Source organism: Penicillium rubens, assembly GCF_028828025.1.
Source record: "Penicillium rubens strain IBT 27055 chromosome Unknown utg000002l_segment0_segment0, whole genome shotgun sequence".
NCBI lineage: Eukaryota > Fungi > Ascomycota > Eurotiomycetes > Eurotiales > Aspergillaceae > Penicillium > Penicillium rubens.
Genome location: NW_026890600.1, coordinates 1,405,903 through 1,430,950, shown reverse-complemented (window position 1 = coordinate 1,430,950; position 25,048 = coordinate 1,405,903). Strand labels below are relative to the sequence as shown.

The window sequence follows — 25,048 nt, the reverse complement described above, 5'->3', positions numbered from 1 at the left end:
CAATTGCTTGGAAGTTCGATCTTCTTAGTTATATTTAAAGATATATAGACTATAGACTCATTGCAAATCTTTGATCCAAATCTCTGATCAGGAGTTCTGTACTCCGTTTCATACTCTTTCAATCCACTTCTGGAGCTTTAAAGTGGAGAGTGACGCAAAATTGGGGCGCCTCAGGCAGGGCGGGGTTGTGCTCTCGGTGTGTATCTGAATCTGACATCTACAGTTGTACGTGTGTACTTTACTACACCTGGGTACTCCCCATTATATTCCATAATATATGAATCATGTTTATATATGCTACCTAGGTGTTGATTTGCTTAGATGAACTGGTGTTGCTTTCCGGGATCATCCACTTCTCTCGGATATGCGGTGAAGGGCACTGACCCTCTCCCCTTATAGCAAAGTCAATTCAGCCTTGTGAATAGATGTACTTCGTACCAGGGGCAAGACTCAAGACCCAGTAAAGGGCTTATTGGTCTTGATTTTATTGATATATAGGTAGTTTGAAGTAGGGGTAATCGCAAGCCCCGGAGTGTCATTACATATACATATTTTCAGGAATTCCATGTGTATGAACGTGCAGATACGCTCTGGGAATACGAAACCCCGAAAGGTATCTCGAGAGTTTAAAATGAGCTGCATTCCTGTCCAACCATAATCACACCATTCAAAGATCTTTGTTGTATGTCTTTGTTGCGTATCTGCAGTTGCATTTCCGCAATAGCGTGGCAGGCATTGTTTCACATGTCTCAGCCGCCAAATTCACACATCAGACAGTGACAGGATCCAAGTAACCCCGTTGAAACCAATATATCCAAGCCAAGGTCTTGGTTCAATTTCCTCCCGGGTTGTATTATACATGGTCATTACGGTTGGGTGCAGATCCTGGGTCATTGATATAGGATGTACGATGTAGTGGGGATTTGGGAGATGGCGTTAAGCTAACAAAACCACATCATGAAATATCAGAACTGGCCTAATCCGAAGGAGGGACATTTTATATACTGGAGGGATGTGCTCTAGTTCTAGACCTCCAGGGGAGCAGGCCCTCTTGTACAGTAATGTCATCGGGAAAGTCTACCGGGCCTATAAGAGCATCAGAGAGGAAGCTATGGTAGAGCTTGTATAAATGTAGACTTGATAAATCTCAATGTTTATCATGTTTATCATGTCTGCTTTAAGGAGATTGAAGGTGAGGGGTTGTACTCTGACCTGCCAAGATTCTAAATAGAGGCCCAAGAACTCTTCCTACACTGGCTCACAAAGCGAGTTAAGCGCAGATTTAAAGAATCAATTATGTATAGTAGTTAAACCTTATCGAATCCATCTGTAGATATAAATTCTACAGTCCATATCGACAATATCAAAGAGCAATGCTGTTCAAGGGAAACCTCTTCCGGGATAAGACCGGGGTCTGGGCCGCGTGGGTTGTGGAGCGGCCAACCTTGGAAGTTCACACAATCAACGGGCATGGATAGGATGTAATAGGATGTTAATATTGTATGGTGCTTGGAGGATGGATGAATGAATTAAATCATTAGATATTCTGGAAAATATAAATAAAACAACTTGCTCCCATCTACGGAGTACATACCATTTTAATATACTGCCTGGGCTGGAGGTGAGCTTGCTGAGTCATCCACATAAACCCTCCAACGTCATCGGCCTTGTTTTCTGCGCTTTTCACCCAGTCCCTTCCCCACACCTGCCAACACTGCTTTCTTCGCGACCCCTTTCTTCTGTTCTTTTGAAAGACTTCATCTTTTCTCTCTTTCGTATTTGATCTTCAAAATCCTTATTGGAATCTCTCTCGTTCTCGTTTATCCTGCATTCCCCCCCCACCTTCCATCATGGCGGAATTCGTACGTGCCCAGATTTTCGGCACCACCTTTGAGATCACCAGCCGGTTCGCAATGCCTTACTCCTCTATATTTACTATGGGCGCTTTAGAAGGCGCCTTCAGGGGAATGTGGGTGCTAACTTGATATCTAGGTATACGGAACTGCAGCCGGTGGGAATGGGTGCCTTCGGACTGGTCTGGTATGTTGCATTCTATGTCGCACAAGATATTCCCAAACCCAAGTACATACTAATCGGGCCAATACAACAGTTCTGCCAAAGACCAATTGACCGCACAGCCAGTCGCAGTTAAAAAGATCATGAAACCCTTCAGTACCCCCGTTCTGTCCAAGCGAACCTACCGGGAGCTGAAGCTGCTCAAGCATCTCCGTCACGAGAACGTCTGTACTCCGTCAAATAATTGGACTAGGCTTATGTGCTGATACTCCCGCAGATTATCAGCTTGAGTGACATTTTCATTTCGCCTTTGGAAGATATGTATGTTCCCCCTTATCTACAAGGCGGGGTTGGATAGCGTATACTAATGACCACAGCTACTTCGTCACCGAACTTCTGGGAACTGACCTCCACCGACTTCTTACTTCGCGACCTCTTGAAAAGCAGTTCATTCAGTACTTCTTATACCAGATTCTGGTAAGATTTCCACGGGAATAATACCCGAAGCGCCAGAATCTGACCTTTTGATAGCGTGGTTTGAAATATGTTCACTCCGCCGGTGTGGTCCACCGGGATCTGAAACCCAGTAACATTCTGATTAACGAGAACTGCGATCTGAAAATCTGCGACTTTGGTCTTGCCCGCATCCAGGACCCCCAAATGACCGGATATGTCTCAACACGATACTACCGCGCGCCCGAGATCATGCTCACCTGGCAAAAGTATGATGTCGAGGTAGACATCTGGAGTGCGGGCTGTATCTTCGCCGAGATGTTGGAAGGAAAGCCGCTGTTCCCCGGAAAGGACCATGTCAACCAGTTTTCGATCATTACGGAGCTACTTGGGACTCCCCCAGATGATGTGATCCAGACCATCTGTAGCGAGAACGTGAGTAATTCTTTGGCGAAAGACGAAAACACGCTAATATACGATGGTTCAGACCCTCCGATTCGTCAAGTCACTACCAAAGCGCGAGCGCCAACCCCTCGCGAATAAATTCAAGAACGCCGATGCCGATGGTACGTGATATTTGAGCCGACTGTCAAGGTCCTACACCCGCTAACCTGTCTCTTTTAGCGGTTGATCTGCTCGAGCGGATGCTGGTTTTCAACCCAAAGCAACGCATTCAAGCTTCCGAAGCATTAGCGCATGAGTACCTGGCGCCCTACCATGACCCGACCGACGAGCCTGTCTCACAAGAGAAGTTCGATTGGTCGTTCAATGATGCCGATCTGCCCGTAGATACTTGGAAGATCATGATGTACGTGCTTGATTTGTTACCCCGCCACGATTCTTTTAACTAATTCTTCACCACTACAGGTACTCGGAAATTCTCGACTTCCATAACATTGAACAAGGCAATGAGGCTGGTGAAGCCTTGGTACAGGGCGCAGTACAGGGCAACGCTACTGGACAGGCATTCGCATAATGGTTTGAAGCGAAATTCCCCAAGAACCGAACGCTCTTCTGCCATTGAATTCCAGTCTCAAAATTTGACGTCTGGCCCTATTTCTGTTCAAGGTGCTACGAAGCTGGCGTGTTCACTCGTGTTTTTTATCTTATCTTATTTTCATTTCCTACTTTTGTCTTTTTTTGTCTTCGTGGAAATCATTGTCCATAGCTCTTTCGGCGTCGTCAAGAATTGGTTGGTGATTAGGAGAAACCATACGGGGCATCTGATTTAGTTCAGCGATGGAGCACCTCATAACCTTTAATCCTTTGAAATATCTACGCAATCTAAGCTACTTCTCCAGTATCTATTGTTTATTTCTTTCTCCCCAGTTAGCGCTGGAGACATTGATGTTGATGCCCTCCGATATTGGCGGGGCTACCGTTCACCGCCCGCTACGATAACCGTATCAGCGATGTTCCCCTGTTTGCGACGATCATACTCTCATGGGAAACCTACATCAAGGTTTTGGAGGAGAAGCACCTCTTTTCTACATATTGCAAGCCATTCATTCAAACTATTCATTCTCAGCATTCTGATTGCATTTCTCACAGCCGAACCGGATCTCCTGTTGCAAGGTTCGGCGCAATGGCTGTCCAGCATAAACAAGACCCGATTGTCTTGGTCATAGATTTCCACCATGCACGGTGAGCCACAAGACACTCAAGGGCCCCAGGCTCGTAAATCAAATGAAGACAAAGAGGGGCCCATAGTGGGACCTGGCTAACTAAGACATACGCCGGCAGCGGCCCCGAGATTGAACATTGCATTGCCGACGAAGGAACCGACCCAGCAACCGAGAATGACTGGTCTCTGCTCCCTTTCATGGCCCTATCTGACGGAGCACATCTGTACGAAGACCCTGTCCCCAACAAGCATTTCTTTCCCTCCCATTCTTAGTCTCCTCCGGCGCAATTCCGCGACGAGAGCCGACTTGCGCCAGACCAACTAACCCGTCGGATTTCAGGTCGACCGAGGAATTCTCATACTTCACCCTCTGTCGAAAGGAAACCTCCACCACACCCGCAACCTCCCTCTTCGGTATCGCCTGCTCCCGCCAGATCGATTCGAGTCTGCTTATCAACCGCCCGGCCGATGTGACCCGGTCAACGGTACAAAAGGCCGTTGTGGTTGTGACAGATACTCCGCAGCGAGTAGGCCAATTGCGCGAGAAGCTCTCCGTAGTGACTTCGGCTTGGTTTGCGCAACGGTATGTGGGATATATCTGCTCTGGCAGACTATTCGTTTCCCCGATGCGCTGGCATGGGATCTGGATAAGTCCGGCTCAGAACGAGGACAAATGGCTGATTGAGCGCTCTTCTTAATAGTGACTTCACGGATGTTGATATCTTGAAGGTATGTACTAGCTGCGGCGATGTATAGAAGGGGATACTGACATGGATCCAGAAATTTCGTGAGGGCCTGGTGATTGCTCTACTGAATGATGGCCCAAAAGATCAGAACTTGGGTAAGGACATCATCCGTTCCAATATGTGTGACAATTTGCTAATTTATGAAGGCCTTTCGCTTCGGGAGATGATTCACGAATTCAAATTTCAGACTTTGGTCCTTTTCAAGGCACTACTGTTGCAGCCTAAGATGCTTTTCTTCGGGACGCGCTGCGAACGCCTGTGCATGATTCAATTCTCGCTTATATCTTTAATACCTGGCCTCATCAATAGCTTGCAGGACTGCGCGGATCCTGCCTTTGACACCTATTCTCAAACTGTTGAGAAGCCAACGTCTCTCAAAACGAGTGACAGAAGTTCTTTATTGGCATACATGGGGCTTCCATTGCAAATCTTCGGAAAGGGTAGCATGTTTGGGCCCTATACACCTCTCCAACTGCTGGATCTGCTGGCAGATGATGGCACGAAATCATACGTGGTTGGCTCAACAAACTCGCTACTTCTCCAGCAAAAGGACCGGTACAGTGATATCCTAATTAACCTTGACGAAGATAGTATCGTCATAAATTCTCCTTCCCTACGCACTGCCCTCGTCCTTTCTGCGGCCGATAGGCGCTGGATTGACCTGCTGGCACAAATTGTGAATGACACTTGGGACGAGGAACATCCTTCACAACCTAAGACACTTGGATTTATGGGCTCGGAAGAATTCATTCGGCTACAGTTCGAAGAATACTTGCTGGCATTATTATCGTCCATGAAATACCACGAGGAGCTCTACCCAAGCGATGTCGGAGAATCGGGGCATCTCAGCAGAACCCAGCTGCAAAACCTCAACATTGAAGGTGACCCTGCCATCGACTTCAATACGGACTTCCTGGCCCAGTGGAAAAACACATCTAATTACGCCCTATTTTCGCGTCTCACATCGGATGCGCTCCTATTTTCCATCACTGAGCCACGCCATCCAAGCGCCGGCGGCCTGACGATGGAAGATATCCAGAGGCGACTCTCGCAACAGGTAGCAGACCTGCACCTTGATGAGCGTGTCCGCGAAGGCCGCGAGGCCCTGAACCGCCACTTCGCAACCGGACAAAAGAAAGTGAGCGCAGCATTCAACAGCTTCTGGTCCGATCTCGAGACAATGCGCGAAGCGCAGCGCAAACGCGCCGAAGAGAGATCCGCGTCCCAGTCGCAACGCACCTCCATCGACAAAGAAACACCAACGTCACCAACCCCTTCGTCCCAGGATTCCACCGATGGCTCCTGGTTCGCGGGCCGGCAAAGGCCATCCGTCGACATGACACAGGCCCAGGCCTCCGTGAGCGTAGCCAGCCAAAAAGCCGGCTCCTACCTCAGCTCGTGGAGCACGTGGGCGAGCGAAAAGCGCCGCGAATGGCAGGAGAAGCGCGTCACATCCCCAAATCCGAGTGCTACTCCCAACGCCGAGTTGACTTCGCCATCCACCCCGGTCTTGTCGGTCGTTACCGAAACGGCCGAGGTAGACCGCGGCCGCCGCCGTTCCATCCAGCATCATAGCGAAGGCAACGATAGCTCCGAGGGTGGTCTTAGTCGCAGCGCCAGCCGAAGAAAGAGGTGGAGTAATATCCTGCTCAAACGTAACAGCGGCGAGTTCCACCGTCGCGATGATGTCTCGACATCCGATTCTGTCGAAGCCCCTTTCCCCAAGTCTCCTCTGTCGCAGGGGTTCCCGGCTTATGCGGATGATGCGGAGCACAAGCACACCCAGGATCCTATCCAGGATGGAAAGACTGCTGAACGGGAGACCGTTGATGCAGATGGGTTCTCCTCTGTGGCTCTCACTCCAAGTGAAGGCCTGGGGTTGAGTTTGAAGATCGAGGAAAGTGGTACTCAGACTCAAAAGGAAGCCACGCCTTCGAACAGTGCAGAGGTACATACTGAGGACTTGGTGCCGGCACCCCCTGTCAAAGAGGAGGTGCATCCAGCCCAGAGCAAAGTCTCGTCTGGTACGAACTAATTTGGGAGTGGGGGTTGATTTGCATTTTTCGCATCTAGGGTGATTCAGCACTTCACGGACTTCCTTCTGTCTTGTTGTCTCTAGTTTTGCATAGCATATCTATTCTAGCATGGTTCTCATGTTCATTATACATACATATACACTGGGTCTGTCTAGACTACGCACATCGATCCACTGAATGAAAGGTTGGAGCGAAATCGTTCGATTTTCAGCGTCATTTTTATGTCTGTCTTGTGGTTTTCTTGTTTCTCATAGGGGCTACAAGAATTATACCTTCTAATAGCAGGCCCTAAAATATTAGTGTTGACAAGACAATTCGGCTAAACCTTTGTATATTGCTATGTCTTTCTACGAGGCCAGATCTCTATCATTGGGAGCAGAACAGGATCATCAATTTATTATAATTTAGTATTTCCAGAGAAGAAAAGAGCCAGAGAGCAAAGAGCAAAGAAAACAGGTCATCATTTGTTTGTCGTCTCAGCGCTATGAAGAAACATAAAATAAATCGCCGAAACAATGAGAAGAAATTCCTGCTCCTATCAGCCTGATTCCATCCGCTAGCTACCCATTGTCCTATTCTGGACCAGCAGAGGTCCCATTCCCCTTTGCCTTGCTTTTCCATCATCGATGGCATAGAAGGATAAGAAAGGGATATAGGAAGTCACTGGTCAGAAAGAGACAGTAGCAAAAGCAGAGAGCAACAAGAAAAAGGAAATAGAAGCAAGTCGGTTGTGCAATATTGGAGGGAGGGTGAGAGGGGAGGGGTTTAAATTGATTTAGGCAATGTACGAGATTTCATCGCCGTCCATGCGCTCAATATAGTCCTTCTCCATGAGGGCTTCAATGTTCTTCTTGATATCGGGGATTTTAGGCGGGAAGCGGGACTTGACCTGCTGAATAACCTCCTGGACAAGCTGGACGTGCTTCATCTTCTTGCGTGACTTCATGATTCGAACAATGGCGGACTACAACAAGGTTAGGACAAATGGACTTTGTGTGGGTTGATGATTAGCTAGGAGACCTACCTGGAGCAGAAGCTTCCTGTCCTCTTCTATCGTTTTATGCGTGTCGTCGGCCTCGACCTTTTGCTCAGACTTGATCTGAATATTGAGGTTGACTTTGACCTTCTTACTTTTGAAGTTGTAGTTCAATGTGAAAGAGGTAGAGGGCTCGGGCTTAGCGCCCTCGGGGCTGGCGATGAGGACCTTTGCCTTGAGCAGGATGCTAAGGTTGGGATCGAGGATTTCGGTAGCCAGGGTAGTGGCCTTTTCGATCTCCCCGTAGGTCAAGGTGTCAGCTTCGTTGAAAAGGAGAAGAATGCCCATCTGGTAGGTCGACACCTGGAAGGTGTAGGGCACTTTGGTGTTTTTGACATAGTTAGCCTTGATTTCGCCCTTGCAAAGTTGCCACAGCCATGTCAACTTGCGGCCGTTGTGCTTATCAAAGTAAAATTTCTGGAACAGCTCGGCGGTCCTGACGATCTCCGGTGGGGCAAGGAATGGTGTGGTCGGAGCGTTGAGGGGCCAGAAGCCAGTTCCCAGTATCTGGAAGTGGGCGTCGGTCATTCTCTTTCGGTCATCATCATCCAGCACTTTGTCCTGCCAGACCTTATAGTTGTTATTAAGATCCTTGGAGATTTGCATGTCCTGGAACATGCGTTGCAGCTTGTTGGTGTATTCGAAACCACACGCCTCCTTCAGCTTGCTGATCATACTTGTTTCAGCATCATCTGAAACAGAGCTCACATGAACCAGACGTTTGGCCAGGTTCTTGGAATAGAACTTCTGGAAGACGTCTTTGTCTTCGATGTACTTGAAGACTGTCATAATTTGCACCAGCATCTCTTCAAGCTCCGACTCTTCAGCTGACTTGGATCCTTTCTTGAGTAGTGAGTCGGTGTACTTTGCCAGAAGTTCAGGAGACTTAGAAGAGCTCGTCTTGCAGATGCGGTTTCGGTTGACAAACTCTCGGCAGGCGTTATCAAGAGAACGCACGAACTCGGCCTCGCCATTGAAGGCCTCATCGACCAAGCTTTGGTAGCGAGTGTGAACTTGCAATAGAGCGTCGACGTACAACTTGGGTTCGAGTGTCTCGCCCTCCGAAGCAACCTTTTCGACAGCAGCCAGACCGGCCCGTCTCACGTGGTTTTCAAAGGTCGTGCGCAGAGGGTCCAAGCCGTCCTTGATCCGTGACAAGAGGCGATACATACGAGCAAGATCCTCCTGGCGTTCGTTATCCAGCAATACTTGGAACTCGTCGCGAAGCAAAGTCGAGTGGGCGGTGACAAGAACAGATAGACAGGTATCGGTCAAGGTCTTGGTGACGTCTGGGTGCAAATACAAACCGACCCGGAGCTTCTCCTCCTCCAGACGAGCTTCCGCCTTCTTCATATACTCCACCACGCTATTTTCGGCCACGAACTGCCGTGACTCATTTTCGTAATAGGTTTTGGTGGCACGAATGAACGGCAGCTGGAAGTACTGCCGATAGACATCCAGTGTTGACTTGGAGCTATCGTTTTCATCCAGACCCAGTGACACGAAGGAGTCCACAATAGATTTGATTTGTGACTGTTCGATGGTTTCGCCATTCCGTTGCTTCTCGATCAGGTTCAGAACAGCGTCCATGACCTTCTCATGGACTTTTTCGAAAAAGTCCCCTTTCCATTTGACCAAGTGCAGGGTGTAAACATCGTAGACATTTTTCTTACCCTCGTCGATCTCACGCTTAACCCAGTGACGATTGAGGTAGCGGAAAAGGTGGTTCACGTACTTGGCGGCGGTCGTGTAGCGGTACCATTCGCGGATGTAGAAGCCAAGCAGGCCTTCCTCGGTGTGGCTCTGTGATTGTTTGAAAACCTTACTCAGATGGCAGGAGAGGTATTCGCCGAGCAATTTGTAAAGTTCCTCGCCGAGCAAATGGGCTTGGTTCCAGGTCAGCTCGAATCGAGAAGCCGAGGGTGCGGCATGAAGGGAAGGGAACCAACCCCCGCGTTGTCCTTGTAGGCCTTGGCCGCTAGTGACGGCCTTTTGGGATGTGCAAAAGTTGTGAACAGCCCTAATATCGAAATGTGAGCGCGGTTCTCGTCAGAACAGAGGTAGGGCCGAATCTTGAACACACGTGTAGAGACCCATGTACTAGACAAAAACAGCGAGTCAGCTTCTATTTTCAAACACGATCACTGGCAGGTGGTGACTCGTTCGATGTTTCACTCACAGTCTTCATATCGATACCGGAATCAAGGTTGAGCATGACGCTCTCGATTCCTGCTTCTAGGAACGACCAACTAGCCCACAGTTAGCTCACGCCATACCGCCGTGCGAAAGCATATCATAAATCATTGTCTGCTCACGTTGAATCAAGGTCGTCCTTGTGAGGAACCGGCGGCATCGCGAGAGACATCGCGGTTGCAGGGGAGTCGAGTGGGATGCGGAAGAAAGTGAGTGGTCGAGGCCGAGGGTCCTGCTCCATTAGTTAGTAATGCACTTTTACTCTCAATAGTAACCGGCGAGTTACACATCATGGGTCTTACCTCAAGACGGTTGTAGCGCCACAAGGTCACGCCTCAAAAGATCTTCGGATGATCAAGTGAGGGTAGGCGCTTAGGAGGGGTAGGGCGGCGTTGCAAAGGCGGGGTTTGGGCAGTCAAGGAAAACAAGCAAGAAGATACCCTCCTCGGGAACTTCAAAAGCAGAAATTGGAAGAGAGATTAGGCAGAAGGGGAGCAGAGAAGTGATGAGGCTGAGAAGGACCAGAGCGTGGGGATGGCATTGTTGCCGCAGGCGGTGAGGTGGCGGAGCTTTCCCGCCAAATCTACATCATCGCCTTTCGCTTTGATCAAAACATCTGAAAGCATCAGTCCAGGCACGTTAGATACATGATTGTTTCTTTAAAGAACAGTAATTTAGAGTACAATCATCCATCTTTGCTTCTTTGCAATAACCCTGTTTCTATCCTTGCGGTATCACAACATCTGCCTAGTGACACTTCATCCCATAGATGTATATTTCTGACACCTACTATCACGGATTTTGCATATCAAAACCTCCTAGACCCAAAGCAAGACTTCAGGTAAAACAAGTACTGTTCAGAACCTTAGGAACAAATAGGAAATATTGGGCTAAAACCTTGAGATCTTCAAAATTTCCTAATTAGGTCTAGTCTTCTGTTTTATACATATGAGTGTCGATATATGACGACATGTACTTATTTTGAGATCGATACCTCCTAGTAGTAAATCGTGTTCGCTGGTAGGCACTTTGATTATATGTCTTAACCGTAACTCATAGAAACAAGTAAAAGCCAGGTGAATCGACTTAGGGCAGATATGAAAACCGTATTAAGGTATCGTATCATATTGCCATATTGTAGGTACCTCTATGAAGTGTATTTTCTATCTGACTGCGTCACTCTTATGGTGATACTCTTTCGACCCTTCTTTTTTTTTCTCCTTTCCTTTTTCCTTTCCAGTGTTCTCATGGAAGTCACAGATCTTATCCCTGATCCAAATTGCCCGCATCTATAAGCTCCTGCTTTTGAGTTGAATATCGGTCTCTTTAGAATAGCAAAGGGTTCGACGAAAACCCTGGTCAAAAGAGAATCATCACAGGGTGCTAGAAGATACGAAATCATCGCCAGCATCCTCCATCACATAGGATTGAGTGACATAATAGGGCGTTGGATATTGGAATCCGATCCCTATGTATCGATTTTGGTCAGGGGCTTCTTACGGTTGACCATGACGGTGATAGCCATACTCACTCCGTCTCGTCGACTTGCTCCTCGATGCGGGTGCAGATATCAATCTCGAACACTCCGCCTGGCCAATTCCGGGTCATACTTGCCAACCAGTCCCAAGGGCTGTGTACGTCGAAGTAACAGCTGGTCTGGAGGGAGTGGCGGCAGAGAAAAGAGCGGGTAAAGAATAGTTTATTTTTATCTCATACATCGATTTATCTTTTGGGAATTTACATATTCACTTTTCTCATGCTTACGGTTTTCATTTACCTTCCTACCTTCCATCCCCTATATCCTCCAAGAAGCGTTATAGATTAGTGCACCGGCCTATTTAAATCAATCCCCCTTCCGTAAATTCTTTGCGTAAGTGCCTATCACCTCCAGCCAAGCGAAGTCTTTTAATATAGAACAGCCGCATACATAAGCCCCCGGTCACCTCCAGGGCTGAACGGCACCATGCATATTTTATGTCCACGGACCTGATTGGACAGTCTGACAAGGAGCGGTGAATAGAGACATTCAAATACTAATGAATGCCCATTTCTCTTCGGCAACTCCCATGACTCTATCACCCCCTCCATCATGGCCGAGGATTCACCCAGTGGCTGCATTGCGTGTGGATGGACGCCCGAGCAGCAAGACCAATGCTTTTATTCGAGCCATGTCAAACTATTTTATGGTGCAAGCAGGCGGGGCGTATGGTCGATTGGGACAGATGTGATTATGAAAGAACGCCCTGACGAAGGCCCAAAGACCGAAGTGAATACACTAAATCACCTTGCAAAATACCCCGATATCCCAGCTCCAAAGGTTTTGCGTGACTGGGTCGATGGTAACCGGCGATACTTTGTACTTCAAGAACGGATACAAGGGCAAACGCTTGAGCAGGCTTGGCCTTTATTGTCGGAATCCCAGAAAACGGCTATCGCGGACCAAGTGATTGAAGTTCGCAATCAGCTACGATCTATCACCTCGGGATCTATACAAAGTGTGGATCAGAGTCCTTGCTACCCGGGGTTACTTTTTTCTGACCGTGAGCCTCATGGACCGTTTCACTCTGACCTCGAACTCTGGGAGGCGATAAGTCGCACCCTCCACGCAGTCCCTCAGCGAGCCTTAGAAAATTTGAAAAAACGACTCCCTAGGTGTGAACCCTATGTCCTCACGCATTGCGATCTCAACCTGGGTAATATCATGGTTAAAGATGGCGGAGTTTTAGCTGGAATACTTGATTGGGAATTTGCTGCCTATTATCCTATATGGTATGAATATGTTTCAGCCTCTTGGGGATGGACTGAGGAGGATGCCGAATGGAAAAAGCTGCTTCAAGAACGGTTGGATGTACATGGCGATGGGCATACTGACGCAAAGGATTTCTGGAAGGATTTGCGTCTTTTGAGAAAGTACCCGAATTTGGATGAAAAGGGCCGTGAAGTCTTTGAGAAGTTGTGCTTAGATGAACGGTAGAATCGATATAACTACTAGGTACATATTATGTTCCCTGAGGCCCATCACGACCCCAGGTCTCAGTCGTGTCGACCCTTTGATTCCTATAATAGAGACTATATTCTACATGACCCGGACGGGACTTCGCCTGATGTATATTGCAAGAAACTGCAAAGCATGCTAGCATGTAGGATTTGCAAAATGCGAAGGTATATCATATATTCGCACCGCACGGAAGATATGACAAGTTCTGCCAGTGATCATCAAGAGAATACGCAGCTACATTTTGCTTGAAAGTCTGCGGGAAAAGAGCGTTCCAAAACATTCCACGCTATCATTTTATATAACCTGGATTATCATATTAACCTATATACTTCTACTTTATAGAGACTCCGCCAATGACGTCACTTGCCCGAAGTATTACAGCCAGTTGATGTCTATAAACCAACGTAACTCCTCCAAGGCTTTGTCCATGCACAAGCAAATGAAAATTACCAAATCACTCACAATGGCCATAACTCCACTGTCAAACACTCGAGTGACCACTCGCCAGATCCCCGAGTGGCACCATATACCGAACACTTCGATCCAATCCAAGCCGCTCATGATATACCACGGAGCCTTCAATTCCACACCCACGGAGCTCGAGGAGCACCTGGAGGGAGTAGGCGAGGTTGTTCCTCAATGGGTATATAGCATGTACCGCCAAACCCACTTCCACACCACAACGCAAGAGGTGCTCGGAGTCATTTCAGGGAGCGCGCGTCTTTGTTTTGGGGGCGAGGACAACCCGGAGCGATTCGAGCCGACGGTGCAGCGCGGTGATTTGATCATTGTGCCTGCAGGAGTGGGTCATCGACTCTTAGAGGACCTGCACGGGAACCAAGAAAAGTTCCAAATGGTCGGCGCATATCCACACGGGAAACAGTGGGATATGTGTTATGGGAAGCCAGAAGAGGAAGCAAAGGTGCAGAGAATCAAGGATGTGGCTTGGTTCCGTCAAGATCCGTTGTATGGCGCCGAAGGTCCTGCCTTGCACGTCTAGCTAAAATTGCGCTTGCGCAAAATCAAGTCTCGCTTGAATGGTATATTCAATCAACAGCCAAAAAGTTCATGAAACACAACAATACCCCAATATCACTGTGTTACTCTTTCAACGAGCCTAGTAGAACGTTAGAAAATGGAGCGACTGGGCCAAGTATAGACAAGAGGCTTACCTGAGAACACTGATCGAGAATGTCATGAGCCAAGCCAAGAGCGCAACTAGCAATACGGAAGCAAGGGCCTTTTGTCTCGTACATATACCACCATTTCGAGGATCGATGATTTGGTTGACCTCCGCTTCGGTGCAGGATCCTGTCACCTCGGAAAGTGAAGCAAATGCCAAGCTAAGGTTGGCAGAATCGAAGACAATGAAGAAGATATCCAGAAGGATGAGACGTGCTTTGGCCGAGGGAGAACGCAGACCCAAGGGCTTTGACGTGTATTCATCGAAGGTGATGTATAAGAGGTAAACCAGCGCGACTGCATCGACGATGATTGCCATCAATGCAGATGGGCCCTGAGGGTGATGCCCTTCATCAGACATGTGCTGAATTGACCCACCTAGAGCTAGTGCAGAGAGTGAGAAGCACCAAACAGTCATTCGAAGGATCAGAGGTACGATCGGGCTTCGCAGGAGCGTGTTCTTGAAACGCGTGATCCAGACTTCCCTTCGGCCTCCGCTGTGAAGCGGATACTCCGGACTATCGCCCTCTAAGTGTTTTCCTCGCCATGGTTGCAAGTAGTCACCGTGATTCTCATTCAGCCATTCTGACGTGACTTGCTGTTCCTCCCGACCGGGCTCTCGGGGGTATTGGATGGCTCGTGAGAATGTCACCCAGCGCGATTCACGATTGACTAGAGGGGAGTCATCATCGAATAGGCCGTCGTTGATCGAGTGAGGAGGTTGGGGCTTCGAGGACGAGTAGGGTGAGTGGTTGTGCTGAGCGACAAATGCGCCGTTTGGTTGGGAAGGGAGTAAGCGATCAGTTGCCGTAGCTTCCTCTCCCTGCTCCTCGGGCTCATGGACCGATCGAATCCACGCTATAAAGACTCGTTATTAGCGACTGACCCTCCAAACGCGCTTTAGATGGGACCATACCAGGAAGAGTTCGTAAGGCGGAGCGTTGGGAGTACGTGAGTTCTTCTTCTGTCTGACCGTCTGTACGCGCAAGTGATTGATCGGATGTTTTATTGCGAACAGCAGACTCAGTATCAACGCTAAGCTGGTCTGGCAGCGGTGATGATTCTGGGATGGTCGGGAACTTCTCTGCCGGCTTCTCACCAAAGACTCGCCCTGAAGCGCTGTCTTTGGGGCTCTCCATGGTATAAGAACCTGAGACCTGAAATTCAGGAGTCGCGGGAAACTTCAATGCACAGTTTGCCCGCGAATCCCCAAGTATAAATATGTTCAGGGATGACCTCTCTAAGACGAAAGTAGACCTCGGGAGATGACGTCTCGATTGATCGGACGTGGATCGGCTTACTCCATCCCTTTTTCACCCACTCGGAAAAAAAAAGAAAAAAAAAGTTCCAATGGACTATTTGTTGTGAAATCTTTTATTTCTCTTTATCCTGAACCATTTGATATCTATCAATTATCTTCCCTATCTTCCCCGCGATCGAGCGATTGTCGATTGTCTCAGACATCCACCATGCGCCTGTTCCTGATCCCGATCTCGACGAAACGAGTCCTCGTATATGCGCGACCCCTTCGCAAGGATTTAGCGAAAGAGCTCTCAATCCTTGACAGGATCACAACAAAGGCGGCTGAAACATGGGCGAAGTGGGAGGAAGCCGACAAAGGATGGAAGATGCATCTTGTTAGCTGGGGCAATCGGGTCCAGCAACGGATACCATACGAAGAATGGGCCCTCAAAAGCATTCCTTCATTCAAAACCCAGCAGCAAATTAATGGAGATCATGGAAAGACCAAGATTGATGTGTTGTTCCCTGGTAACGCGGTGCGATTGGAGCGAATTCAAAATGTGCTGCGCACGATCGCCACAGAGCGACAGGAGCTTCATCGGAAGAAGATGAGGTGGAGCTTAATACTTGCACCGATTACAGCCCCCTTTGGGTTGGTACCAGTGTATGTAAATGACAGCCTTCTGCCGGTGATATGATTATGCTAATAAAGAACAGGGTCCCGAATATTCCCTTTTTCTACGTGGCATACCGGGGCTGGTCCCATTGGCGCGGTTAGTTTGGTCTTCTAACGGGTATGGCCCATGAACTGACGGGACTACAGCATTGAATGGCTCAAAACATCTCGAATTTCTCGTTGAAAATAATCTCCTCAACCCTGTCTCATTACCGGAGCTAGAACAACTTTATGCCAAACGCGCATCTGGAGCACTCGAAGACACCACGACCGGGGCATCGTATTCGGAGGTTGCCGATGGCATAGAGAAGAGCGAGGATCAGGTCCTGTTGAAGATGTCTGATGCCAAGAAGTTGTCTACGATCCTGGAAGCACCGGAGCTTGCGTTGGAAGCTGAACGAGCCATTATCCAAGTCGGTGAGCAGCTCGAGGCTGCAGCAAAGGCTGAAAAGGAGAAGAAAGACGAGAAGAAAGACGGGAAGAAGGATTCATAATGCCGAAGATTTAATCGCTACGTTCTGTGGACAGGAGATATCAAGTTCTCCTACCCAATAGAGGGAGACCACGTATCATAATGCAGGGAGGACATCTGATTCAAATAGATAACCATATAGACCATAATTATTATAGAAACTCCAATATGAATACTATAAAGAAGAAGAATTACATTGTGAGTCCAATGACCTCAGAGCCCCTGACGGAAGTAGGTAAATCCGAGTCTCTCCCCCCATTGTTCCCACCTCATCCTCCACGCCATTCATCGGAGCTCCATACATCATGGCTACTAAAAAGATTGAGCAATGGGAGATTGAGCGATATTGGGAGATTTTCGCCTCATTATCAAATGGCCAAAAACACCTTAACAGCTCCCAAGCCGCCTCCGTGCTGAGGAACAGCCGGCTGCGGGATGACCAGCTCGAGAAAGTCTGGGACATTGCCGATGTCGACGGAGACGGAGAGCTGGATTTTGAGGAGTTCTGTGTTGCGATGCGCCTAGTCTTCGACCTGGTCAACGGCGTAAGTGATCCACCTTCATGGATCACTAATAAATCACTCTAACACACCGTCTTGTCTGCAAACAGGAACTACAGGAGGTCCCAAATGTCCTGCCAGATTGGCTAGTCCCGGAGTCCAAATCACATCTCGTCCATGCGACCCGCGCGATAAGCGGCGGACAAGAGCGGTTCGAGCGGATAGAAGACGAGGACGACTCCCTAGGTCTGAAGGACGGCTTTGATTGGTATATGAAGCCCGACGACAAGAACAAGTACACCGAGATCTACGACGCCAACCGGAACGCGCGCGGCCAAGTAGAATGTAAGTAACCCATGCAGTGCGCTGTGGGCGCCTAGAAAACTCCCCGGCTGACCACCCCCAGACCAACAATTAGAACCACTCTACGAATCGCTCGACGTCCCCGACACCGACATCCGATCCGCCTGGAACCTGGTCAACCCTTCCGCATCACCCGCAATCAACAAAGACGCAACACTCGCCTTCCTGCACATACTGAACTACCGCCACGAGGGTTTCCGCATCCCACGCACCATCCCCGCATCGCTGCGCGCCTCATTCGAGCACAACCAAATCGACTACCAAGTCGACAAGGCACGACCTGCACAGCGCTACGGCGTAGACGGCGATACGGAAACACGGACAGGCCGCAAGGCCAAGTTCGGCGATACCTATCTTGGCCGTCTGGGCGTCGGTGGCAAGGGTTCGTACCAGCCCAAGGGGACGGATTTCAGCGATACGATCCAGGACGAGGAGTGGGAGAAGGTGCGGCTGCGCCGCGAGCTCGCGGAGTTGGAGAAGAAGCTGAGTTCCGCCAAAAAGGCCTCCGAATCTAGGCGGGATGGGGGGCGCAACGATGGCCGGCCCAACTGGGTTCTCATTAAGAAGGAGGCACTCTCACTCTTGGAGTACAAGGAGCGGGAGCTGCGTGAGTTGCGTGAAGGTACTGGCCGTGCTAAGGACGGTCAGGACTTGGAGCGCCTTCGGGAGGATGTCAAGACTGTTGGGGATCAGGTGGAGGGGTTGAAGAGCCATCTGGCTCAGCGGCATGATGTCCTTTCGGACCTCCGGAGGCAGATTGAGGATGAGAAAGCTCGACGGTGATTGATCACTGTGTGGATATGAACCGGCGAATTCGTTGGACTAGTGCTTTTTGTTGCTACTTTTCTTTCCATGGCCCCTTCGCTGCATATATGTCCTACCTTCTTGATTCTCGCGACTATCGTGTACAGCCATTTTCTTGTTAGGGAGCTTGAGGCGTCAAATGGATATTATTTGCATTTTTATTTCCGACTAGTGCATGAATCATTGAATTAACAAATGATACAACCTTGGAATGGCGAGGGATCATGGTGTGTGTACCTGTGGGGCTGACGTATAGCAATCACCTAAACGAGTCATCTATCCCACCATATAACTATGTTGACGCCAATCAAACCGACCAGCCTACTATAGACATTGTTACAATTCAACCCAGTGGTTCACTCATTAGCGATTGATCTATTCTATACCTACATCCATCGGGAGGGGGAGGGGGAGGGGGCGGTAGCAACATATTCCTTTGCTCCAAGGAAATAGCCCCCGGGGAATTTCTAGTCCCGAAACATACTCACCATGCTCAGTATGCTCACCACTATGCTCACCATACTCAGTATCTAGTCATAGAAGGTTATTGAGCAAGGGCACTCGAGTCACTAGTAATATTGCCAGAAGAAAAGACGGAAAAGACTGGAAAAAGAAGATTGGGAAAAAAAAGGCGGGAAATAAAAAAGTCATCGCCCGGGGGCGATCCGGCAACTCGAGATCAAACGGCACTCGAGCTGAGGATGAACAGGTTCCAAACAAGCGGGACGCCAATCGTCGCCAACGACAACTGCTTGGCCAAATACCCGCTCACCCAAACATTCCTACGGTTCAGTGCAATACATCATACGGAACGGTATCACTATCAGGAATTGTTACCTAAGAATGCTCTAACGACTCCTTTATAGATCGCATACGCAGCTTTCGCCGAGCTGTCAGGTCCTACCTAGGTAGTCTACGGCTGGAAGGTCATCTTGATTGTTTCCCAATGGTACATACCAGGGTTAAATAGTGAGCCTTAGATGTATAAGCTGCACAGAAAAATCGGCCCACGCTCAGATATCACAGAGCCGATAGGTATCGATGCGGCCCGGGTGAGGCTCAAAGTTTAGTATCCACCGGACCCACTTCTAATTTTAGGTTAAATGGGCATTCTTTGCTTTTTGTTATTTTTGAGTGCATGGAACATTGAAGTAATTTAACATATGGTACAGTAGCAAAGAACCATGGTCTAGTATCTACCTGACCACAAGGAAACGTCAGGTGTAGCAAAAGTCACTGATCCCACCTGTATCTCAACGCCAATCAAACTAGCCAGCCCACCATTATTGTTACAATCCAGTAGCCACTGGACATCATCCAGCACGTAGCTTGGATGGAAGAAAGAAATCAAGTAAGCAGCCATTGGACATCTCAGGAGAGAATGCTCTCACCCGGATCCCGCTTCGTTTCAACTGCAATAAACGCAGCCCCTTTCGTGTCCAAGCCCTTCTCAGCACGCAGATAAGCCTCCTCGGAGCGATCGGTCAAGATGTCAAGATCTTCATTTGACAAGATCGACGCTGGGTCGGCGCCAGCCTCAAACCGTTCGAACTCGTTCTCGCCAAGAGCCTTGCGCAGTTCATCGATATCCTGAGAATTCGCACTGGGGTCGAGCAAGGAGCGGAATTTGCCTTTCTGGATCACCAGACGTTCGAGGCGACGCTTGGAATCGGCTTTCTCAAGGAGTGTCTGCTCAACGGTACCCTTCGTCGCCAGTCTGTAGATAATGACTGGCTTGGTCTGGCCAATGCGGTGGGCTCGATCCTGCGCCTGCAGATCCTGCTGGGGGTTCCAGTCAGAATCGAAGATAATGACGGTGTCGGCGGCGGTAAGATTGATCCCTTGGCCACCGGCTCGGGTGCTCAGGAGAAAGAGCTTGTGACTCTTCTTGGTGTTGAAATTCTTGATCTGAGCTTGGCGCTCTGACTGTGCAATAGCGCCGTCAATTCGGCAACAATCCCAGGAGCGGAGTGTTGTTGCCCACTCTTCAATGATATCAAGCTGGGTCTTAAATTGGGAAAAAATTAAAATCTTATGGCCTTTCTTAAGCAAACACGCGACCAAGCGGTCCAACAAAAGCATCTTTCCAGAGGCGGAGACGAGTGATTCGTCTACCGAAGAGGACTCGTCCATCCAGGGCCAGTAGAAGTTATGAGGAGAGTTGCAGGCAAGGCGAGCCTGTAGGACTGGATTTTGCATCTTTTTGTGCCCAATCTCTTTCTCTGAGACAATATTAGCAAAGTACTAGAAAAATTTTTGGAGTGACGTACTGGCAAGCTTCAGATTCGCAGCTTGCTGCATCTCTTCAAGCTCGGTATCGCTGGGCTCGACCTTCCTTTCCTCTTCTTCAATTCCCAGCTCCAGCTTACGAAGGTGCTCATCAAACTCTCCTTCGCTTAGATCATTGTAACTCTGACGAGCGCTGCGCCGGCGGCGGCGGCTAGAAGTACCCCCATTGCGAGCCGGCGTGGACGTCCCGCTGGACCTGGAGCTCTTAACGGGTGTTGCATCGTCACTGCCACTCCGTTTGCGCTTCATACTTTGCGAACGCGTAGAGCTGCCGCTCTTGCTCTCCAAACGCTCCAGAGCCTTTCCCTCAAGATATTGGCGCCCTGTACCATTGATGATCTCCCGATAGAGATCTTTCTGTTCAGGGGTCAGAGGAGCGTACAAAATGTATTCTCTCTTCTTAGGAAGAGTGTGCTCCACGTCTGTTTTCAGACGTCGAAGAAGGAAGGGCTTTAGAATGGCATGCATGCTGGTGACCAAGTTACGCTTGCGCTTCTCAACAAGGTCTGCCTGGCCCTTGTTGTCCAGGACAGACGAGAAATCAAACCATGACTCAAATGAGTTCAGGTCATTGAAAACTTCGGGAAGCAGGAAATGTAAAAGTGACCACAACTCAGAGATGTTGTTTTGGAGTGGTGTTCCCGTGATCAACAACCGATTAGCCGAGTTGTAGGTCAAAAGCTCCTTGATGAGCTTGCAATTCATGTTCTTAAGGCGATGGCCCTCATCCTATAGATCGATTAGCGTCTTGTGAATGAAAAAGAACTGAAGAAAACATACAACAACGATATAACGCCATTGGTATTGAGCCAAAAACTTTCGGTCATTCATGCAGATTTCATAGGATGTGCACACGACCGGGAAATCCATGTCTCCCTGGTTTTTCAGTTTCATGAACTTGCTGCGCATGGCAGCTCGCTCATCCTTAGAGCCATGATACAAGACGGTTTTGATTCCAGGGGTCCATCGGGCGAACTCATCTACCCAATTGCTCACCGTGCTCAGCGGTGCTGCAATCAAAAACGGTCCGGAAACCTGTTTCTCCTTTAAGAAAGCAATCATCGAGATCGCTTGAACAGTCTTTCCAAGGCCCATCTCATCGGCAAGGATGCCACAAAGTCCATTCATCCATAGAGTCTTGAGCCATTCGAGGCCCTCCAGCTGGTATGTACGCATTTTGCCACCACTCACAAGTGTTGGCTGCTGTGTCGCGACTAACTCCTGCTCACCAAGAGCTGTGGGGTTCGCTTCATAGTCATCGGCAGCCTGCTCAAGGGCTTGTTGCACTGAGGGATTATCTTCAGTCACTTGCACGTCGGCCTTTTTGAAGTAACTAGAAATAGAGCTGCCATTGGCCGCGGCGGTTGCCCGCTTAGGCCGACCCCTGCCCGGTCCCGGAGCTTTTTCGTTGGCACCCTTTCCTCCAGTGTATGTGTCCTCCCCAGTCGCATCTTGGGTTGGCCGAGTTCGAGTAGTTCGGCGAGCAGGTTCGGGAAGAGACTTAGTTTTCTTCTGACTCATGGCAGCTTGTTCGCGCTGCTTGATCGCCGCTAAGCGTGCGTCCTCCTGCTGCTTCTTCATTTTATCTGACATGATAGCAACGAAGACCTGCAGGCACGAGAAGACATCAGACTACTGTAATCAGGTAGGGCGAGGACTGACTGGACACGTACGGAGCTAGTCTTCAAGAGGTGCATTAAGGCCTTAGCCTTACTGTCCATCCCCTGGACGTCTTCTGAATCGGTCGAGTCTGCTTTGGAATTGTCATCTTTATCATGAGAAGACCTCGAGTCTTCAGCCTCAGTCGGGGCCGTGAGTGGCGACGAAGGAACGACCGACTCAGGGGCCATAGTTCCCGCACGGGAATCCGTGGGAGTCGCCGTATCTTCAGCAGACATTTCGTCTAATACGATTGAGTAATGAAGTAGGGAGAGTGAATGGTCTAAAGGGAGTGCTAGATGGACGGGGATGGTACGTCATTCAAAGGGGGGAAGAAGTTTTCGCAACGTCGAGTTGCGCTGGGGACAAGGGGTAAACGAATGTGATACCCAAGACCGGGCGTAGACGAGTTTCCAACAAATGGATACTCGTAGCTCAAATGAATGTTGTGCACGATCGGACGTCGATTCGTGATATATTGGAGATCAGAGTACAAGTACGAGTGCGCGACGCGGCATTTTCGCGTTTGACGCACAGACCAGGTTTAGATTAGTCGTCCACACTACAACAACTCAGACTTGACTTCAACTTCATTGAAAACTATCATACATCAATAGTATTGTACAAGCGGATCATGTAACAAGGTTGAGATGAAGGAGATGGTCTTATATCCTTGAATTCTTGATTGTTCCCTCAATGTTCCTTGGTCGTATCCCTCTACTGCGAAGAGGACCAAGCATCTGTCGGCACCAGCATCACATCATCCATGGATATCTCCGTGATCGAACTGATGTCAGTGGAACTCGGTTGCTCATTAGGCTGTTCTTCCTCGTGCTGTTCGGGCTCGCTTTCTTTGGGCACCACAATAGGCTCGAAGCAGACGAATTCATCCATGAGGCGGTCAACGCTCATCTTTGTCATTCCACGGTACGCGCGGGCGAAGAAATTCGAAGGCATGTTTTCTTCGACTGGCTGGGTCATGGGAAGAGTCTGAAGTTTTCCACGTGCGGGACTGATTCCAACACCAACACCATTAACCCGAAGGTTTGGTTGGTAGTTGTACCGACGGCGCATTGCCTCTGCCTCGGCCTCTACTCTCTCAAGCTTGGCCTGCTGTATGCTTCTTTGATACTTTAAATGGCTCTCTGATGAGTTGGAACCTGCCGAAGACCAGTTTCCGGTGAGGACTCTGGTGAGAGGTCTAGCAGGTTTCTTGAAAACGGGCTGAGCCCCATTACGTGGTCCCTTAGACGGTGTTTCTGGTGGAGACTCCGGTAGCGGTGGCTCTGTCATGGCGGTCCCTTGTGCCTGAGAGGATAATCCTTGGGGCGTGACACCGGCTTGCTTGTATGGTTGGATCTGGGCGGCGTTTCGTGGACCGACGTTCACCTTGACCATTCCACCGAGTCGGGTCTTTGTGGTGTCCCAGGACGAGTCCGGGTTCCGTTCATAATACTTTCCCCAGTCCATTATAGGATCCGGATCGGTGTTGCGTCGAATCAAATCCTTTGGGTTCATTGTGCCGTTCGTACCAATGCTTTGAATGAATGCGCTCTTGGCACTATTAGTTTCGTCCATAACAGGATCGTCTGAGGTCTCCATCTCATTGGGAGGCGGGGTGAATCTCATGTTCTCTTTCCATTCAAACTTGTCGGGTTCGTGGGAGTTCTCGGATTCTCGCAGCACCACCAGGCAGTCTCCCCAATCGCCAGCATATCTTCGAGGTAGCCCATGCTGATGCAAGTACTGTCTGGCTTTCAAGACCTCGTGAGCTTGGCACATCAATAGGTCAGTGTACTTGGTGAGCACCAGGTTCCGGTTGGTCTCTCGAGCGATCCTTTTCAACACTAGCTGAGGTGGCGGCTTGAAACGCTTCAGTTTGCTGTTATCGATTTTCATGAGTACATTGCGCTGTTTGCGCCGCATTTGCTCCAGTCGCTTGTTCTCCCGGTGGATTTGCTTATTGCGAATGCTTATGACCTCCATGAGCTGTTTTCGATCGTCTGGCCCAAGGTCTAGAATGTCGCAGACACGTCTCCAGTTATGGTACCTCATTGTGTTTTCGACGATTTCGACTTGCATAGCCATGTGCAGATCTTTCCATTTCGGGTTGGGGATCTAAATGACGACTCAAATCAGAATTGTACTAACACAGGAAAATTCACGATATACTTACCGCATCAATGAGCACCTGAGTCGTATCTGGCAGTTGGTAATCGTCACTATCCGCAGATGTGTCCATATCCTCAGAACCCAGAGCGGCATTCATACCAGTCATGCGCGCCACGTTAACGTTCCTCGCGTACACCGGGTTGTCCATGTTGCTACTGGCAAGGTGATTCTCGAACTGATTGATCGGGACTCCGTTCATCCCAGATGGAGGCAATGGACCGGCTGTCGTTGACCCATCACCGTGGAGTTCTGGTCCGACTTGGCTGCCCTGCGTGTTCTGTTGGCTGTCACCATCACCGCGATTTTGCGCGGAGGTGGTGGAGTCACGACCTGACTGTGGTCTTCTCAAACTGGGAAACGCAGCTGGTGGTAGATTGGGGTTGAATGGCACAGTGTTGAGCCTGCGTCTCTTTTGTGGGCGCGGTCTGCCTGATTCCCCAAGCTCCATTGAGTCGTCAAAGGAGTCATCGTATCCGTGGCGCAGCGAGACCCGTGATGGTGTTTCGTATTCATCTTCGCCATATCGCTGCGGCGCGCGGATACTGTCACGCAGTCGCATGCCGCTCATTTTGGCGGCACGTTGGGGT

The 25,048-nt window shown here is 49.3% G+C and overlaps 10 protein-coding genes across 10 annotated transcripts; 6 read left to right on the top strand and 4 right to left on the bottom strand.

Annotated features, from left to right (window-relative positions):
- Positions 1–1,850: 1,850 nt before the first annotated feature.
- On the top strand, positions 1,851–3,445 carry sakA (mitogen-activated protein kinase HOG1; the record flags this gene model as incomplete). Its single annotated transcript, XM_061212558.1, has 9 exons — positions 1,851–1,906; positions 1,993–2,040; positions 2,111–2,240; positions 2,294–2,337; positions 2,394–2,493; positions 2,548–2,904; positions 2,957–3,035; positions 3,094–3,277; positions 3,337–3,445. 9 exons carry the CDS (start codon positions 1,851–1,853, stop codon positions 3,443–3,445), a joined length of 1,107 nt encoding a protein of 368 aa, XP_061069579.1.
- Positions 3,446–4,054: 609 nt separating this feature from the next.
- N7525_003000 (uncharacterized protein) lies at positions 4,055–6,874 on the top strand (the record flags this gene model as incomplete). Its single annotated transcript, XM_061212557.1, has 6 exons — positions 4,055–4,113; positions 4,213–4,317; positions 4,434–4,676; positions 4,795–4,822; positions 4,874–4,934; positions 4,986–6,874. The coding sequence occupies 6 exons, from the start codon at positions 4,055–4,057 to the stop codon at positions 6,872–6,874; spliced, it is 2,385 nt and encodes a 794-aa protein (XP_061069578.1).
- A 776-nt stretch (positions 6,875–7,650) lies between these two features.
- On the bottom strand, positions 7,651–10,345 carry culA (cullin culA; the record flags this gene model as incomplete). The annotated part of the gene is made up of 5 exons (XM_002559541.2): positions 7,651–7,839; positions 7,900–9,931; positions 9,995–10,011; positions 10,091–10,160; positions 10,227–10,345. 5 exons carry the CDS (start codon positions 10,343–10,345, stop codon positions 7,651–7,653), a joined length of 2,427 nt encoding a protein of 808 aa, XP_002559587.2.
- A 1,848-nt stretch (positions 10,346–12,193) lies between these two features.
- Positions 12,194–13,078, top strand: N7525_002998 (aminoglycoside phosphotransferase family protein; the record flags this gene model as incomplete). The annotated part of the gene is made up of 1 exon (XM_002559542.1): positions 12,194–13,078. One exon carries the CDS (start codon positions 12,194–12,196, stop codon positions 13,076–13,078), a length of 885 nt encoding a protein of 294 aa, XP_002559588.1.
- A 487-nt stretch (positions 13,079–13,565) lies between these two features.
- On the top strand, positions 13,566–14,102 carry N7525_002997 (cupin domain-containing protein; the record flags this gene model as incomplete). Its single annotated transcript, XM_002559543.1, has 1 exon — positions 13,566–14,102. One exon carries the CDS (start codon positions 13,566–13,568, stop codon positions 14,100–14,102), a length of 537 nt encoding a protein of 178 aa, XP_002559589.1.
- Positions 14,103–14,194: 92 nt separating this feature from the next.
- On the bottom strand, positions 14,195–15,423 carry N7525_002996 (phospholipase D regulator; the record flags this gene model as incomplete). The annotated part of the gene is made up of 3 exons (XM_002559544.1): positions 14,195–14,219; positions 14,275–15,142; positions 15,201–15,423. The coding sequence occupies 3 exons, from the start codon at positions 15,421–15,423 to the stop codon at positions 14,195–14,197; spliced, it is 1,116 nt and encodes a 371-aa protein (XP_002559590.1).
- Positions 15,424–15,753: 330 nt separating this feature from the next.
- N7525_002995 (mitochondrial K+-H+ exchange-related family protein) lies at positions 15,754–16,696 on the top strand (the record flags this gene model as incomplete). The annotated part of the gene is made up of 3 exons (XM_002559545.1): positions 15,754–16,190; positions 16,244–16,299; positions 16,350–16,696. 3 exons carry the CDS (start codon positions 15,754–15,756, stop codon positions 16,694–16,696), a joined length of 840 nt encoding a protein of 279 aa, XP_002559591.1.
- Positions 16,697–16,979: 283 nt separating this feature from the next.
- end3 (cytoskeletal adaptor protein SagA) lies at positions 16,980–18,320 on the top strand (the record flags this gene model as incomplete). Its single annotated transcript, XM_002559546.1, has 3 exons — positions 16,980–17,219; positions 17,285–17,519; positions 17,581–18,320. The coding sequence occupies 3 exons, from the start codon at positions 16,980–16,982 to the stop codon at positions 18,318–18,320; spliced, it is 1,215 nt and encodes a 404-aa protein (XP_002559592.1).
- A 1,392-nt stretch (positions 18,321–19,712) lies between these two features.
- On the bottom strand, positions 19,713–22,528 carry N7525_002993 (putative SNF2 family helicase/ATPase PasG; the record flags this gene model as incomplete). The annotated part of the gene is made up of 4 exons (XM_061212556.1): positions 19,713–20,563; positions 20,612–21,359; positions 21,411–22,238; positions 22,304–22,528. 4 exons carry the CDS (start codon positions 22,526–22,528, stop codon positions 19,713–19,715), a joined length of 2,652 nt encoding a protein of 883 aa, XP_061069577.1.
- Positions 22,529–23,006: 478 nt separating this feature from the next.
- Positions 23,007–25,029, bottom strand: N7525_002992 (uncharacterized protein; the record flags this gene model as incomplete). Its single annotated transcript, XM_002559549.1, has 2 exons — positions 23,007–24,407; positions 24,466–25,029. The coding sequence occupies 2 exons, from the start codon at positions 25,027–25,029 to the stop codon at positions 23,007–23,009; spliced, it is 1,965 nt and encodes a 654-aa protein (XP_002559595.1).
- Between the last annotated feature and the right edge of the window lie 19 nt (positions 25,030–25,048).